Below are 19,790 nucleotides of genomic sequence, written 5' to 3' on the forward strand. Positions count from 1 at the left end.
AGAGCTGTTTGGTGATCTTATATACGGTCCCCAACTCTCCCCTGGCTGCGGCCTGCTCAGCTTCACACGCCATTTCCTCCACAAAAGACCGTTTGTCCTTCCTGGCACTCCTTTTGACCTCTTTGTCCTTGGATGTATAGGCCTTTTGGGCCTGTTCCTGGAGTCTTGGGGACTTGGTGCTTAGCAACTTTTCTTTCAGTTGTTTCCTTTCTTCAATTTTTTGCCATGTGCCAGCTGTTATCCATTTCTTGCTGTTTTTATTCCTGTATCCTAGAATTTTGGTTGCTGCATCCACATACGTATTCTTGATCGCATTCCACTTGGTGTTAACTGGGGTATCATTCTCTGTCGTATCGGCAAGTGCTTGAAAGCGATTCCTAATCTCTAGTACAAACTGCTGTTTCGTACTTGGACACTTGAGTTTGGTGGTGTCAAGTTGTTTCCTTTGCTGACTCTGTTTCTTCACCTTCCGAAGTTTCAACTTCACTGTAGCTGTTATTAAGTGATGGTCGCTGAAAATGGGAGGCATGCGTTAATCCGACAGACCTTTTCTCCGACTATGTGGCATCCGCGTGCGGTTAGGGTTAGGGTGCGGGTTTGGTTCGGGTTTACTGTTTAATGTCGGAGCACTGCACTGTCGGAGGAATGCGCTGTCGGACTAACGTATTGCACCCGCTGAAAATGTCGGCCCCACGGAAAGCTCTCACATCTGTGAGTGACCGACGCCATTTCCCATTGTTGATGATATGGTCGATCTGGTTGAAAGATCTGCCATCCGGTGACCTCCATGTGAGCTTATGAATTGTCTTGTGGGGGAAGATGGTACCTCCAATGATGCAATTACTGTTTAAACAGAAGTCTGCAAGACACCATTGTTATTCATAACACCACATTCGTGTTTTCCCATGGCCCTTTCGTAGTTGGTATTATCCTCTCCAACTTTCGCGTTCAGGTCTCCCGTGATTAAGAGCATGTCATGACGAGGGACTTTGGATATGACTTGGCATATCCGAGCACGACTAAGATAACCTGAATTGACCACAGGTTCACCAAGGTCAGCCAATTGGCTACGCTGATTCTGCAAAGGGTAGAGATTATGTTTAAAAACATGAGGAGGCTTCCGGCAGGCAGCATGCGTGATCGAGTGGCGTGAGCGTCCTCTTACAAACCCCTAAATGCCGTGAATCTACGAGTAATAATTTAGAAATATGCTTTGAATCGAAAAGAGTTATCCTCAAGGAATGAACCTGCGCTCAGGAGCGATTACGCAAGAGTTTATAAAGAAAGAAAAGGCAAAACGCAAAGCGCACGCTACAAACAAATCGCCAGAAGACGCAATGGCAGGCGCGGCTGATAAAAGCCTAGAACAGAGCCTCAGAGAAATGCTGGATGAATTGAAGGGTGATATTTCAAAGCAAATAAGTGAACTGAGATCAGACTTTGAAACCTTCTCAGCTGAAACAAAGGAGCTGCGGAAGGACATTAAAGAAATCCGCTCCGACCTACAGGAGACTACAAACAAGCTTACAGAAGCTGAGCAGAGGATAAATGACTTGGAAGAACGGGAGATGACGACAAATAAGGTATTAAAACACCTACTAAAAGAAGACAAAACAACACGGGAGAAATTGGATTATTTGGAGCAAAAATCACGTCAAAATAATATAAGAGTCTATCAAGTGAAAGAAGGACTTGAGGGGGATGATATGGAGGGTTTCATTAAAACACTTTTAATTGAGAAGCTGGAGATCACACCCGAGCAGCTATTAATAACAGCAGCACATCGAGTCCCTTTAAAGAAGTCTACAAACAAAGACGCATCACCGCGATCCATAGTGGTGCGCTTCCTACAATGGCATACTCGCCAGAGAGTGCTACAAACCGCCTGGGCAAAGAAAGAGATTACACTTGGAGAGGACCGAATCTACTTCGATAGAGACTATTCAGCGTCCGTACAAAAGGAAAGAAGTCTGTATGCACCGATAAGGAAACAACTGAAAGATAAAAACATAAAGTCGCATATCCTCAACCCAGCGAAATTGAAGGTGTTTGGAGAAGGGGAGCCTACGATTTACGAGACACCTGAGGAGGCAGCAAAACAACTCACCGAGCAAGGAATCGTAAAAGATCTACCACCAGCAGCAGCGAGGCAAAGCGATGCGAAATCAACTCCTTTCATGAGAAAACAAACGCACAGCGGAGAAGAACAGACAATGACTGATCTCCTGAGGGAATTAAAGGTACGAATTTAAAAGACAGACTGTATTTCAATCTGATATGGGCCCATAGCTTTCGGGCAAATGGACTCTGAAATCGACAGCCATGCAGGTTTATTGAAAGAAAATTGAACAATGGAAGAAATTAAGTAAATGTTTTGGACTATTATTATTATCTATTATTTTCGTTGCACTATTTTTCGTTCAGCATTATTATTATTATTTTTTTCGTTATTATTTTCATTTACTTGTTATTATTATCATTATTATTATTATTATTATTTTGAAGGCTTAATCCTAAATTTTACTTTTACTATTTTCCGTCTATAAAAAGTTCCCTCTGAAAAGAAAAAGAAAAACAAAACAATTATTAAACAATAAAGAATGGATTACTAGAGAGAATTTAAATTACTACAGGAATGGTGACTACTTAATATTACTAGCAGCTTTTTTTTGTAAGTACTATAATTACTGTTTTCGTTATAATTAGGATTTATTACGGGGCCAGAGCTCTGCTCTGGAACCGTATTGTTATTGGCAGTATTCTGTCACTTCTTCTTCTGCCACTTTTCGCAGTTCTGGCTGAACCGTGCAGTCGCTTTTTACGAAACTCGGCCATATGGTAGATGGTCATGAAAAACGATCAAAAAATAATTCTCACAATCTTTCGTCAAAAGGTGGCGCTATAGCACTCAATTGAAAATGCCAACATTGAACAGGTACAACTCATGCCCTGTTTGACCTAGAGCCATGAAACTTGGATACACATATGTGTCTCCTCATGCTGAACAACTTTCACCCTCTGACTTTTGACCTCTGACCTTTAGATCTCCCACCATTTTGAATTATATGAAAAACAGTCATTGGCTCCTAACTTCTGCATTTTTTCACTTATGGAAAATCCGTTGGAATTTTTTGTAGGCAGAGGTCCAAAGTTCAAGTGTGAAACGTTTCGTGCAGATTGCTCAAAAATCCCAGGAGGAGATAGATTTTAACTATTACAGTTTTATGAACATTATTCATCTGTGCCTAAAACATACATGCAGACTCACATTTCTTTGAAACTTTGCAGAAATGTACTGGGTCATTCCAAATATCACTGAAACCAATCTTACTCCAATTGGCCAAAAGGGGGCGCTATAGCAATTTTTTTTAAAGGCAGACTTTAGACAGGCATAAGTCATGCCTCGTTTGGCCGAAAGTCGTGAAACTTGCTTACACATGTGCCTTGACTCATGAGGAACACACGTATCGATTTGACCATTAAGCTCCGCCCTTAGATTTTCCGCAATTTTGAGCAGTTTGAAAAATACTTGTTTTTGCCAGTTCTGGCTTAACCGTGCATACGCTTTTTACGAAACTCGGCCATATGGTAGATGCTCATGAAAAACTACCAAGAAATAATTCTCACACTCATTCGTCAAAGGGTGGCGCTATAGCACTCAATTGAAAGTGCCAACTTTGAACAGGTACAACTCATGCCCTGTTTGACCTACAACCATGAAACTTCGATACACACATGCGTCTCTTCATGCCCGACAACTTTCGTGGTCTGACTTTTGACCTCTGACCTTTAGATCGCCCACCATTTTGAATTATATGAAAAACAGCCATTGGCTCATAACTTCTGCATTTTTTCACTTATGGAAAATCCGTTGGAATTTTTTGTAGGCAGAGGTCCAAAGTTCAAGTGTTAAACGTTTCGTGCAGATTGCTCAAAAATCCCAGGAGGAGATAGATTTTAACTATTACAGTTTTATGAAAATTATTCATCTGTGCCTAAAACATACATGCAGACTCACATTTCTTTGAAACTTTGCAGAAATGTACAGGGTCATTCCAAATATCACTGAAACCAATCTTACTCCAATTGGCCAAAAGGGGGCGCTATAGCAATTTTTTGAAAAGGCAGACTTTAAACAGGCATAAGTCATGCCTCGTTTGGCCGAAAGTCGTGAAACTTGCTTACACATGTGCCTTGACTCATGAGGAACACATCTATCGCTTTGACCAGTAAGCTCCGCCCGTAGATTGTCCGCAATTTTGAGCAGTTTGAAAAACACTTAAACCCAGGATTTTTCAGCTATTTGCGTGAAACTGTATCATCTGTGTAATCTCCTTTTTCATAGTTCCTTGTCTGTTGGTCCAATGGCGTCTCCCTTAAATGAGTGCCTCACAATCTCAAGGTCGCCAGTTCAAGCCTCACTTGATGCAGACTTAATTTAAGTTGAATTGCAAACAACATGACTGTATCAATGAATACATGTGCAAATGGTAAAGATAACCTGAAATGCTTATTTGAGAGTACGATTTCTCAATGTATGACATACTTCATTCTGAAAATAGCCGATCTACAATCTCAAAACTTTTCAGATAGCAACGTGTTTCTGAGCTTGTAGATCGGCTGCTTTCACTGTTTTCGGTAGCGAGGAGACATACAATTTCTCTATTGGTAAATGGTTTGTGAACAAGTGATCTTAGTGTTGGCTTGGTTCATGACAGAAGGCAAGAGTTTATGATCTTCAACAGACAACATCAGCCTGGACAAAGCTATAGCACTATAGGTAGTGTTGCAGCCTATTAGCCTATCATGGGGCGGCCATAGCTGGGTGGTTAGTGAGCACGCCTAGGGAACCAGAGGCCCTGGTTTCCCCAGGTTCGATTCCAGGCCATCCCAGCATATGCGTCGATGAAATGAAATTTGTCCCTGAGCAAGACTCTTAACCCCTAATTGCTCACAGGTTCTCATTGGAAACAAGACCACAAGGACTTTCATGAACAACCTGTTAAAAGGAATTATCCTTATCCTAGTCCGAAGGTTGAGAGTTCGATTCCTGTTAATGGCAATAGGTTGAGATGTCTAATCTATCCATTCTGTTTCCATCTCTCTCTCTCTCATCAATCTATTCCGTTTCCATGTCTCTCTTCAATCTATTCCGTTTCCATGGCTCTCTCTCTCTCTCTCTCTCTCTCTCTCTCTCTCTCTCTCTCCAGTTTCCATCTCTCTCTCTCTCTCTCCAGTTTCCATGTCTGTCTGTCTGTCTCTCTCTCACTGGCCCCGTATTATCGCTGCTTGCAGCTATATTTTGTTATTATTTTTCATTATTAGTTTTCTTGTCTATTTACTCACTATTATGGACATTTTTTTTACTGACTATTATTATTATCATTACTATCTTCTGTTAATATTTAGTCAACCGTCAGGATTAATATATACTTCTCATCACTATTATTAACGTCAGATTTGTTTTTTCCCCGTAATGTACTCAATATAATTGCAAGTGGTATTAATTACTATTCAGCATTATGATGGAGCCTTAGTCTTATTGAAAGTGAAATTGAAAAACGGACGAAATTAAGTAAATGTTTTGGACTATTATTACTGTTCATTGTTTATTTGCACTTTCTTCTGTATGTGCGCCTCATTTGAAACAAAATGTAGGTTAGGCGACATTAATCATTACAGGAAAGGTGAAGAACATTTACTATCATGGACGTTCATACATATTTGTCAGTATTTATATGTATATATTGTATTTTTGTTTTCCCTTATTATTATCATTTACTCAATATTACTATCATGTAGGCCTAAGGTTCATTTTGTTGTTTTCCCTCTGTGAAAAGTTCTCCCTGAAATAAAATAGTACAAAAGGTAAACAATACATATTGCACTAGAGAGCATATTACATTATTGCAGGAAGGGAGATTAATTACTATAGCAGTAAGATTAATATGTATTTGTTAGTACTACAATTAATTATTCGCTACCAGTTTTTATTTACTATTATCTACATCAAATGGCAATATTTATTGTGCCCAGCTGGGATCTATTTTATCTCTGTTTCTAATCCATAGGATATGGGGAGGAAACATAGCCTAGCTATAATTAAAACTGCTTAGGACCAAGATATGAGTTTCTCTTCTTTTTTTCTTAATCAAGGACAACAAATATACATGATATTAGATGTTATTATTTTAGTTTTAATAAAAAAAAAATCTTTCTTTCCCATTCTTTTTTTCTCTCTTTTCTTTCTACACTTAAAGTCAATATAATGGGGAATTACAATACTTCTGCTAATTAAAGTCTTCCAATCGCGAAACATATACTAGTTTTTGTCTTGCCCATTAAGTTATACGCCCTTATAGGGAAGGAAATTTTATTTGACTTACTAATTAACCTTATTTAAGTGTTGACTGATTGTCAACTTTAAGGGACTTAAAAATATAAGCTGTTTTCACTTACTTCCCTGTAATGTATCTGAATGATCAGGTGCTTTTTTGTCTCTCAAGGAAATAACTGTTTATCTAACTCTTTAATTTAATTTAAGATAGACGACGGCAGAAGTGGGGGGTTCTAAAAGGGGGGCAACACTCATGACATTAGATTACAGCATGGGGTCTTCCACCCAAATTTGGGCCACCTTTTTGGCACGCCCAAGATTCCTAAAAATAGACATGAATCACTTAAGCAACTAGTAGAGTTTGCTACCTATGGGAGCGATTGAGGGGTGTTTTACTGTTTTTCTGGGTGCACGTTTTATTGTTTGTCACATGGTTGTTGACTCAAAAGGTAATGACTGCAAAATTGTCAAAGAACCAAAGTAGCTCAATAGGTATGCTGGTGGTGCTTAGGATAGTAAGAAATCTCTTTGACAGTTACCAATGAAACCTCTAAAAATGATTTCATATCATGTAAATGGCCTTAATAACTCTATTAAACGAAAAAAGATCTTACAACAATTAAAAAAAGGGGGGACATAGCTTTCCTACAGGAAACCCACTTAAATCAGATTGAACATGATAAACTAGGTAAAATGATATCACGTCAAGTTTTCCACTCATCACACAGATCATCAAGAAGAGGAGTCGCAATTTTAATATGGCCCCACTGTGCACTTCAGGTAGAACATGTGTCATCGGATAAAGAAGGGAGATATGTTATGGTTATTGGAAAAATTGACAATATTATGGTCTCCTTGATAAATGTGTATAATCCCCCAGAAGAAGGAACAGACCTAGTAAAAAAAATATTGGACATAATAGCCTCCCAAAGTAAAGGAATAACAATAACAGCAGGAGATCTAAATCTTATTATGGACGCTAAATCTGATTCACAGGGTAATAAACGGCACAGCGGTGAACCCGCTGCTAGAATATTGAGAAGAGCAATAACAGAGATTGGAATTGTAGACGTTTGGAGAACTTTAAACCCTACAGTGAGGGACTATACCTACTATGCAAAGTCTTATGATAAATATTCAAGATTGGACAACTTTTTTATTTCTAAAAATGACATGTTCAGAGTACAAAATTGTAAGATACATCAGATCACCCTTTCAGATCATTCTTTAATATCATTAACAATAGACATTGGAAGAGAAAAAAATAGAACTTTGTGGAGACTTAACAATTCTTTACTACAAATGACAGATTTTAAAATTAAAATAAAAACGGTAATCGAAGATTATTTAGAAATTAATGATACAGGAGAAGTCAACCCAGTAATCATTTGGGAAGGCCTGAAAGCTGTCACAAGAGGAGAAATTATCTGCTTTTCATCACGGAAGAAAAAGGAAAGGGAGAAAAAAGTGGTAAATCTGGAGCTAAAAATAAAGAACTTAGAACGACAGCATAAAGCAAAAGGGGAGCGAAAGGATATGATAGAATTAAAAAAAATAAGAAAGGAATTAGATGGTCTGTTGACTGAGAGGGTGGAACGAGATCTGGTCTTCATTAAACAAAAATATTACGATGGAGGATCAAAATCATTAAAAAATACTCTCTTACAAATTGAAAAAACAACAGACAAAATCGAATATTGTATGTATTAAGAATAATGTTACAAATAAGTTGGTAACAGGTAAACAAGAGATCGCAGAAGAATTCGCTGAATACTATAAACGGCTGTATAACAAAGAAGAAGAGAAAACCCATGAACAGTTAAGAGACTATTTGCAACGTTTACATTTGCCACAAGTGACTGAATCACAGGATGAAAGCCTCACCGAGTCAATCAGTATGGATGAAATATCTAAAGGGATCCAGAGATTAAAGACAGACAAGAGCCCAGGCAGTGATGGCTTCACAGGAGAATTTTTCAAAGAGTTTAAAGTACAACTTGCTCCTATTCTATACAATGCTTTCAACTGGGCCTTAACACATGGGATATGGGCAGATACATGGAGCAATTCGATAATAACAGTAATACACAAGGAGGGTAAAGACCCATCGCAGGTCGAAGGATATAGGCCTATAACTCTACTAAATGTGGATCAAAAACTGCTGAGCAGTATAATAGCAAACAGGCTAGCAAAAGTCATGCCCGACATTATAAATCTAGACCAGACAGGATTTATCACAAACAGACAACTATCAGATAATGTTAGACGTACACTGAATATAATACAGCATATACAAAAAAAAGATAAACAGGCTCTTATACTTACTCTAGACGCAGAAAAAGCTTTCGATAGAGTGTCTTGGACCTTTATTTTTGAGACCTGTAGAAGCTTCGGCTTTAGCAACATTTTTATCTCATGGCTGCAGACTATGTACAGTACATCAAAAGCTCAGGTCAGAGTAAATGGAACACTATCAAGCCCGTTGGATATTAGAAGAGGCACAAAACAAGGGGACCCGCTTTCTCCACTAATCTACACTTTATGTATTGAACCATTAGCAGCAAGTATTAGGAGAAACAAGGAAATAGAGGGGGTAGAAACTGGAGGTCTACAGAACAAACTGGCCTTATACGCAGATGATGTTATCCTATACTTGACAAAATTAGACAGCACTCTCCCAGCACTAATGAAGAGCATTAAAGAATATAGCACAGTATCAGGATACAAATTGAACACGCAAAAATGTGAAGCAATCAGTTTGGGAACACCTGTACCCGCAGAGTTTAAAAAGGAATACCCATGGAAATGGGACAGAGAAAAAGTTAAATATCTTGGAATAGAAGTACCTAGGAACATGCATCTTTTGTATAAATTTAACTATGATAAGTTAGAAACTAAAATAAAACAAGACTTGAACAGATGGAGCTTAGTCCCTTTGTCACTAATGGGAAGGGTCGATACTATAAGAATGAATGTACTTCCTAGATTTCTATTTCTGTTTAATGCACTTCCCTTGTATGTGAGCCCAACTGTTTTCAAGAGCTGGGACCGAATGCTTCTTAAATTTATCTGGGATAGTAAAAAACCAAGGGTCAAGATGAAAACACTAAAATTAGCAAAAAGGAAGGGAGGGCTGGCTCTCCCTAGCTTGCAGAATTATTACTATGCAGCCCAAATACAGACAATACAAACATGGCTAAATGAGGAGATACAGGTGAAATGGAGGTCTATAGAATTAGCTGAATGTAAAGATATGGAGAAGCTCCTCCCTTTCCTTACAAAAATCCCAAAACAAAATATAAAAAACATATGGCTTAGAAATACACTTACAGTTTGGGACAGAGTCAGGAATGACCTTAAGATTCATAATGAAATGCTGCTACTAAGAGAAATAAAGGAAGATCCTGACTTCGCTCCAAATAAAGATGACCATACTTTCAAGACTTGGAATCAAAAGGGATTGAGGATATTTGGGCAATTTATAGATCATAAAGGAATCATAAGCTTCGAGTCACTTAAAAGAGACTACGATCTACCACACTCTCATTTTTTTTAGATATTTGCAAGTTAGAAGCTATATCGAGAAAAGTACCAGACAGAAGAAAAGTATTACAGATTTTCATCCCATGACACAGTTCCTGGTTAAAAATTATAAGTGTGAGAGTGTCAAACACCAAATCTCGGCTTTATATAACATCTTGGATAGGCAGAACAAACCAGAAGAATTGAGAGAAAAAATAAGATGGCAAGAAGAACTAGATTTAACCGTGTCTGAAATTGAATGGGGAAATATAAGCATATCCTTACACAAGACAACAGCATCTCAGTTCTGGCGAGAATATGCATGGAAATGCCAAATGAGATATTTTCTTACACCAGTCCAATTAGCAAAATTTAAAAGATCAGCAACACCAAAATGTTGGAGAGACTGTGGAGAAAATCATGCCAACTACAGTCATATCTTCTGGTTTTGTCCTGTCTTGAAAAAGTACTGGGACAATATTGGTACGGAAATAACACGAGTTCTGAAAATAAAGGTAACTATCAGTCATGAATATATCCTGTTGGGTAAAATACCAAAGGGGATAGACAGAACTGAAGACAAGTACCTTACTAAAATATTAAGACTAACGTCCCTCAAACTTATAACTAAAAACTGGCTTCAGAAACTAAGCCCTAGTGTACAGAAATGGAGGGAACTAATGGAAAAAATAAAAGTAATGGAGCAGTTAACATATAAAATCAGAGGAAATCTTAGTAAAAGTACTACCCTGTGGGCTAAATGGGAGCTCTACATGGAAAGTGTGGGTGTGGACGGGGGGGTGACTATAATGTAAACTATGAGAACTTAGCACCTCAGCCTAACTAAAAGCATATAGGATACTATTGGAAATATAAGAGGAAGAGTCAACAACCAAATGGGGGAGCACTTTTAACATAGTACTGGTCTACTATCAGGCACTTGATGAAGGACTGACTTAATTAACGATCGTTTTGCTCTGATCTTTTTAGCAGGAGAAAAAATAAAAGAATATGAACTTGAACATGGGTTAGTTTCTATGTGCCTCTGTACCTTGTTTTTTGTATTATCTCTTCTTTTTTCTTTTTTTGTCTTGTTTTAGTTTTATTTCCTTTTTTTCTGTTAATGATGTCTACTTTGTGTTAGTTTGGTGCCTTATTTGTTTTTTTGTTTTTATTTTTCTGTTTTTTTTTTGTTTTGTTTTTTTTTGCCTTTTTTTTTTTTTTTTTTTCTGCGTTGTCCCAATTGTTGTAATCTGTGTTGTCTTGGTAGTCATATGACTACTCACTGTGGTGCCCATATGAAAAAATAAAGTATATATATATTAAAAAAAAAAGAGATTATGTTTAAAGGCATAGTTCTGTTTTTCATATTCTAGTATCAACTGAAATGTAGTTATCTAGCTAGTGGTTACTGGCAAGCTAACCCCTTTCATTTCCATTGCTACAAAATGTTAACAAACATCCAGTGGACATTTCTTAGTAACCGTATCCCTTCAAAGTAGAATCCACGGGAAGTTATCTATTACAATAATAATTCATTCATGGGCGAAGTCTTGGCAAGTATGCTGATCACTCCAGCAGCCTTTTTTTTTGCCTTTTTATATTGGCCTTTACCTGGCTTACATATATTATACGTGGCTGTCTGTGTCTCCAAGCTGTTTGTCTGTCTGGGTCTCCAACAAGTTAGGCTTCGCTTCGCATAGAGTTGTGTGCATGCAATTCATTATGTATGCCCTGCCCTCCCCTGGCATAATACTACTGCCATTCACACACACACACACACACACACACACACACACACACACACACACACACACACACACACACACACACACACACACACACACACTGTAATGGAAAATATAAACCCTACTTCAGTATAAAGGAAATCATTCCAACAGAGGGTAGAGTGGAATGAATCAACGTATTTATTATACAATACGAGAGCTCTCATAGACTGCCTCATGCAAATGCAACCTCCTGATTGTCAGATCTGTGCCTCCTTTATACATGACAAGAAGAGAACACAAATAGCTGGAGGTGTGGTTAGTGGACAGAGTCATACATGGCTCTATTTAGAAATAGTTACTCTGACAGGACACCAACAGGTGAGGTAGGACATGGTTTGTCTACTTGTAGGAACCGATTTTTAAGTTTAGTATGCTGACATAAAGTAATTGGGTTAATGTGTATTCATTTTTCCTATGTGTGTCTGCAGGAGCCAAACACGGTATATTAGGTGGTTTGTTATTGTTACAAAGCTTCTGTGAGTTACAGTGTTTGGCATTCCACTGTTATCTCTTATGGGTCCTAAACCAAAATACTCTGTATAGCTCTGCACCAATCAGGTGTGCCTATTTCAATGTTCAAGTGCCTCAACCACTCTGGTATGGATTACTTTTTGTACTTATTACTTTAGGTACTTTCTAAGTACCTCCTTGTTTCTGATACTTTTAAGTACTTTAGTCACGCCTCCCTGCTGTGCTTCTCTGTCTCTCCTTCTCATGTCTGTATAAATATCAATGTAAAGTGATTGTACTTTAGGAAATGATTCAGGTCAAGCTGTACATTTACTCCTTGCGGCAAGTAAAAAGTGAAGGAGATCTCCGCTGTGTCTGTGTCTATCTTATTCCAATGTGTGATCTGAGCCTAAGGTGTTTGTAAAATGATAAAGCAATCTATCACTACTACTGTGATTTGTAAATAGACCTGCAGAGTGAGCAAATGTACTTTCTGTAGAAGGCTCATAGTTGTAACTATAATCACAGGGGAAACAGTGTAGTATTCATATAAATGCTATTAACACACAGTGTAACATGCAGTGGCTCAGGGTTAGAGTGGCCGGGTAGAGTGAACTGGAAAACCGCAAGGTTCCCAGTTCGATCCCGGGCTGGGGCGCTCCCCTAGAGTTAGTGTCGAAGTGTCCTTGAGCAAGACGCTGAACCCCTAATTGCTCCCGATGAGCAGGTTGGTGCCTTGCATGGTTTCTTCCGCCATCGGTGTATGAATGTGTGTGTGAATGGGTTAATGGCACAATCAATGTAAAGCGCTTCGGATAGAAGTGCTATATAAATGCACCATTTACCACACACACACACACACACACACACACACACAGCTCCCTTCATCTACAGCAGGGGCATCTGCAACCTTTTCGAGTACACCATCACATACTGTAGCCATTTTCCAAGGCTGGCTGATCACCCAGTGCCATATAGTGAAAACCTCCCTTGCTTTTATGTCTTTTTATAGGCTGTTTAGTAGAATAATACAAGCATAGAATAAGTCATTATAGGCAAAAACTGTCCAACATGTTCCCAAATCTTCCAAATGTTTAAAAAATAAGAGGAAATAGCAGATCTACAAGATCACAGCCTGACAAGTATATATGGACTGAGTAAGTGTTTAATAATTAAACCTAACAAGGAATGACAACTATGAATAATAAAAGATATGATAAATTGCGATGTATCTAGGGAGAAAGGTTTTAAAAGGCAAGACCACTTTAGTAGAGGTTTGGGTTTAGTAGTTACCTTACCAACACCAAAGGTGGAAAAGAAATCTAAAATAATTGCTCTAGTGATTAGAAATTGATGATTCAAAATATGCTGTAAGATTGACTTACATTGTACGGTGAAACATCTCTCAAAGTCACTCTTTTAGCACATAAACAAACGCAAACAAAGTTGATTCAGAGTGAATCGACCGTTCTGCCTCTGCCTCATCCTGCACTTGGGTCCCACATTCTGCTCTGCCTCGCACCGTGACAAGATCTACAAGCTCTTAACGTGGCTAAGAGCTTGTATATGCTATTTTTGAGAAATCGTGAAATTTTTTGAGCAAACATTTGTAACTCCAATCTTTGCTTCTGGGGGACAAAATATTTGACAAATGTCCGCTTAAAAATATATATATTCAATGATCTGCACAAATGTGTTCAAGATTTTTCAAAAATAGCAGATCTACAAGCTCGTAGCACGGCACTCGGGCCACGTCAGTGGTTTTGTATTTAGTGGTTTCACGGATATAATGTTACCGTGTGTCACTCTATAGGACTGACACAATGAACAACACACACACACACACACACACACACACACACACACACACACACACACACACACACACACATAGAGCTCAAACAAAATGGCTGTTTCAAAGAAACCTCATGTGTTTCCACTCAGCCAGAAGAGTCACAACATGTTGGTTGTTCCTCCGGGTGAGGAAAATAAAACAATGAAAAGACTTTAAAGTGTTTTCTCTTCACATAATACTTTTGAGCCGTGCTCCTATTGTTTTATTTTGTTCTTGGAGGGTTGCTACTCATGAGCAAGGCAGTACAGTACAAGACTCTACATTGTTTGACTCATGAGCAGTAAAATAAAGTTACCTGGTAGCTGGAGCAATTGTGTAGTTGTTTGTGATGTTTGTCTAACAGCCAGTCAGTGTCTGTTGGAGTGAAGTGTTGATGTCTGTGTGTGTTGATAAAACCCTGTTGGAACAAAGAGACACATTCATAGTTTCAATGATTCAACTCCTCTCTCCTTTGAGGAAGTAGGAATTTTACAAATAATATGAAATTAAATAACCTGTCATGAACAAAGGCAGAATGACACCCAGATGTGTGGCTCTATATTATTACATATTAGCCTGGTAACTTCAGTCATTCAAAAAACAACTTGATAAAGAGCCAATGTATGACATTCTAAACATGAACAGATCAGGCATGCAAACAGACCAGAAAAAAAATATATATTTTAAATATCTTTAAAATATATATTTTAAAGATATTTACTCATTGACTCATGTTAATAGAACATTTTATTTCCCTGATGCTCTCTACTGTCTTCACTGTAAATGTGTTTCAACATGTACGCACAGACCGTTTCCTTTTCTGTGTTGACTGTAATTAGATAAAAGTGAAATATTTGGCCAACTTAAGAGAAGGTTGAGGCTGTGTTACACAGCTGTGTCTCTGATAGTATTTGAAGGAGGTGGGGGATCTGAAAAAAACGGATGTGGGCAGTGGTGGAAAGTAAATAAGTACATTTACTCAACTACTGTACTTAAGTACAATGTTTAACAAGTGAAAATACTGCAACCTGTGTTTGTGATGATCCTCTGAGCTTTGTTGTACAGGACGTAGTCGCCTTTATTCGTGGCTCTAAAAACCTAATCGGACCATGAGCCTTCCTGATTTAAGTCTAATCGCCTTTTCTTCTCCTTCAGAGCAAAATACTACATCCTTACTGACAGATACTTTAAAGACGTCACTTTGTTCTAGAGGGAGGGAGGGAGGGAGGGAGGGATAGAGAGAGACAGAGAATGAAGAATATTTCCTGGCATATCGTCAGGCAGATCGCCTCTGTACTGTCTGTGCTGTATCCTATTATACTGCTACCATGTCCACATTAATGAACTCTGTACTGTCTGTGCTGTATCCTATAGTCTACTGCTACCATGTCCACATTAATGAACTCTGTACTGTCTCTGCTGTATCCTATAGTCTACTGCTACCATGTCCACATTAATGAACTCTGTACTGTCTGTGCTGTATCCTATAGTCTACTGCTACCATGTCCACATTAATGAACTCTGTACTGTATGTGCTGTATCCTATAGTCTACTGCTACCATGTCCACATTAATGAACTCCACACATTCTGCTGCCATTAAAGACCCATTTTCTTCTCTTTCTTCCTCTCTGCACTCACTGAAGAGTTAACGGATGGCTGGGGTTGTGGTGACGAAAGTAGTTTTCCAGGCCCTCCTTCTTCCTCTCTCTCTCTATCCCTCTCTTGCCTAACAACCAGATGTGGCTGTAATGTTTTTCACACACACACACACACACACACACACACACACACACACACACACACACACACACACACACACACACACACACACACACACACACACACACACACACACACACACGGTTTAAAGATGGCTACTATTGGGGGCCTGCCCATTGTTGTTAAAAAAGTTTGACAGAGCGAGTCTCAAACTTTATCGTCATCTTCTCCTCGTATCAGGATTAGTCGACACAGGTTTTATTTAGAAGTTTGTCCACAACAACCCTCTTTTTCTTGTGAATTCAACGTGCGATCGACCAACAATATAATCAACTATACAATCAACATTATACATAGAATTTTCCTTGGATCTGCTCGATTCACACACATGATATATTTTGGATTCAGAATGACGTTTGCCTGCTGATATATCCTCGTATCATATGGGTGTAACAACATTATATAATATAATTATACCCTACTGAATGATTTCATTACATAGAAGTATAGAACATGATGTGACACCCACCTCTCTTCATGAAGGACGAAGGGAAAAGAGAGACAGAGGCTCTGTGAATAGTTTTATAGAGGCAGAAAGTAGGAGGGATTAAAGTAGTATTATGATCATTTTGGGGGAGGGGGGGCAGTTCAAATATGTTTTTTTTTTTTTGGGGGGGGGGGGGGGGGTCCCAGTTCAAATTTGATTATTTGGGTGGGGGGGTCCCAGTTTAAATATGTTTTTTTTTTGGGCGGGGGGGGGGGGGGGGGGGGGGTCTACAGTTCAAATGTGATTATTTTGGGGGGGGTCCGCAGTGTAAATATGATTATTTTATTTTTATTTTATTTTTTTTGGGGGGGGGGTCTACAGTTCAAATTTGATTATTTGGGGGGGGGGGGGGGTCTCCAGTTCAAATATGATTATGTTGGGGGGGTCGGGGCTTGAAAAGTTTGAGAACCACTGCTGTAAACTGTATAAAACTCCTCAAAGGATTCTTCTGCTGCTCACAAACCACCAAACAAAACCTCATCACACAATATTGTATTATCCATAAGTTAAGATATGAACTGAATGTTACTTTACTTCATCAGCAACACATTTCTCCCAACTCTGTTCTCTCTCTCTCTGCATAATGTCTCTCTGTCTCCTTCACTGCCTATATCTGTCTCTCTCTCTCCCCCCGTCTCTCTCTGCATATACCTGTCTCTCCCTCTCTCTCTGCATAAACCTGTCTCTCTGTCTCCTTCTCTGCATATATCCGTTTATCTCAGTCTCTCCTCATCTCTTGAAGTTTCATTGAGCTCATTTCTTTGTGTCATCACTTACAATTTCACGTGTTTAATCTGTATCCAGTCCTGACTGAGTTCTCTATCCTGATTGGATAAAATTGGTATCCCGACATGAAAATACATTACATATACATTTCTGTTTATTAACCCATTCAATATGGGAACGCATCTATGTCACTTGATGTGAGCTATAACCATTGTATTATACTTTGGCTATTTTAAAAAGTACACTTTTCTTTTGAACGAACATTTGTAACTGCCCGAGAAAACATCAGCCTACAGCGAGTAGTACGATCAGCAGAGCCTATAATGGGAGGCGATCTCCCAGCGCTCCAGGAACTGTACAAAAAGCGGTGTGTGGTCAAAGCCAAGCGCATCATCAAGGACAAGTACCACCCAAGTCACAAACTGTTCAAAACCCTACAACGACCGCGAGCGGGCAAGGGGCCCTACCGCAGTATCAAGAGTTCCACCACCAGGTTCTGGTGCAGTTTTAATCCGGCTGCTGTCAGACTGCTGAATGAGGCATGAGCCTTGTTCAGCAGCCTGACAATATGCAGTACTGTCCAGCTGACCTCTCTGACCTTTCTTGCTCCTCCTTAGACATACCTGTGGACTACAACAGGTGCAAGTGACTTTCTTTTTTTTGCTCTCCGTCATGGAAGTACTTGCGGATTATACCAGGGTCAGTCCACTTTATGTGGATGTGCATTAAAACGGACGTGGCTTCTACTCACGCAGGCCTACTTCATACAAATGATAATACAAATATTAGGCCATGTTATGTTAGTTATAATGCTTTCTACATCAAAACCTATTCGGCAAGTGTTTCCATTAGTCCTACCCATTTTGCACATTACATTTTTTTAATTTATTCAATAAAGCCCCAAAATGTATAGCCTATAATTCATGTTACAGTAACAGTATAACATATATTTATATAATAATAATGATAGCACTTTTATTATTATATTTTCAATCTACAAGTCTTAGCGACCACCCCCCCCCCACCCCAGTTTCCACTGGATTGTCACCTCCAAAGCCTGTTATTTCTCCAAACATGCACACATACAAAATATAAGGTGACTTACCCGCTTGCCCCAAATGTTAACTCACCCTACGGAGTAGTTGTGCATTGTAATAGTCCATATTTTTCAATAAATTAGTGTTTTAATCCTGTCTGTCTTTCCCCCGCCCCTCGTTTACTTCTTGTTAACATTGAGTGTAATTCCGGATGCGCCCCGTCACTACCGCCCATTGGGAACTTCCGACAGAATCGGCCACAGACGGTATTAAAACACTTCTTTATTGAACAATATGGACTAATACATTACACCTAGTTAACATTTGGGGCAAGCGGGTAATTAAAAACTACACCTTCGCTACTCACCAAAACATTTGGTGAGTAGCGAAAGTGTAGTTTTATTTCTACTAAAGACTAGAGGCTGAGCTACCGCCTATACCGAGGAGTGTGCGGGCACGTGAAACAGAGTGAGTTTCAGTCGAGGACGTATTAAGGAAGTATGAAAGACGACAAGATGATATTCAAACACTTACAATTAAAAAAACAACAGCCTACCTGACATGAACAGAAGCACATTCATATGTTTTCGTCACTTCGGAACAGATAACAGTTGCTATGCAACAAAAATGTGGAATGCCCTACCAAAAGTAGTGAAGGAGTGTACCTTCAAGAGGCTGCAATTCAAAACTGGCCCCTGTATGTCATAACCTATAGCCCCCAAACCCCTCCCTCAAGGTCCATTATTTATTCAGCATTTGAGCCACGGACCTGAGACTCTCAGACCCAAAACTTAGAATATGTTATCGTTGGGATAAGATTTTGTCCACAATTCCATCCATGCTGTATTGATGTTGGTACCAATAGGAGAGACAACAGGCAAACGTTGATCAAAAATAACAATTCTTCAACATTCTCTAATTGTGTAGATGTCTTTTAATTAAGTATAATGCAGAATGCAGATGTTTAACAATAGTTTAACTCTTGAGGGTAAAATGAAACCAAGTGGACCCGTCACCACTTTCACAGCGTAAGGAGTAGATATCTTGATGTTTTTTAAGTTCTCTTTGACATGATTTTTTTTCTCCTTGCTCTCCCTCTCCATCTCCCCACATTGCAAATAAATGTATTGCCAATAATTGGAATCGTGCTAAAATAATTTAGCTCAAAATCTGCTTACTTCTGTCATTTAGATTTTTTTGTTCATAGTTTAGTTTTTCTTGCTTGATATTGAATCAACCAAATATAAACTGTCTGGGGTGCAACACTAAAGCACTAGACGTTAAAATGACCCCAGACCCTAGAAATGAAATACCCGTTTAGGATGTGGTCACACCGAAACAAAATTCTGCCAATACTTCTCAATGGGAGCGGAGTGGTTTGTTACCATACACAGATTTCCACAAAAAAAATGCTCTGTTTTGATTACAAAGCATAATGGCTGATTTAAAGTTCGATGTGACCGCACCTTTAATCCAATGCTCGGGTGGTGCAGTGGTAAAGTACCTGTCCACCACCATGCAGGCTGGGGGTTTGAATCCACGGCCTCTACACCAACACATCTGACCCGTGTTCATCACTGTATGTACTCCTATGGGCTGGGGGCGGAGCCTGTAAGCGGGGAGTGTTGGGAGGGAGGAGTTAGGACGATGAAGGCTCTAGGTCCTTCCGGTGGAGGCTCCTCACTGGTAGGTGAGTCAGTAGGATAGAACAGCAACACACACACACACACACACACACACACACACACACACACACACACACACACACACACACATCATAATTGTAACAGTAACTATTATAAACATAGATCAGGGGTCTTCAACCTT

At 39.1% G+C, this 19,790-nt stretch overlaps 1 protein-coding gene across 1 annotated transcript in view; it reads right to left on the reverse strand.

Annotated features, from left to right (window-relative positions):
- Positions 1-1,067: 1,067 nt before the first annotated feature.
- LOC311054051 (uncharacterized protein) overlaps positions 1,068-19,790 on the reverse strand; it is a gene marked incomplete at its 3' end in the record, with an annotated part of 82,920 nt that continues 64,197 nt past the window's right edge. Inside the window, exon 24 of the mRNA XM_084069931.1 lies at positions 1,068-1,078. Coding sequence (XP_083926057.1) covers positions 1,068-1,078 — 11 coding nt within the window. The remainder of the gene's footprint in view (positions 1,079-19,790) is intronic.

Source organism: Gymnoscopelus microlampas, assembly GCF_963454915.1.
Source record: "Gymnoscopelus microlampas genome assembly, chromosome: 10".
Classification (NCBI taxonomy): Eukaryota; Metazoa; Chordata; class Actinopteri; order Myctophiformes; family Myctophidae; genus Gymnoscopelus; species Gymnoscopelus microlampas.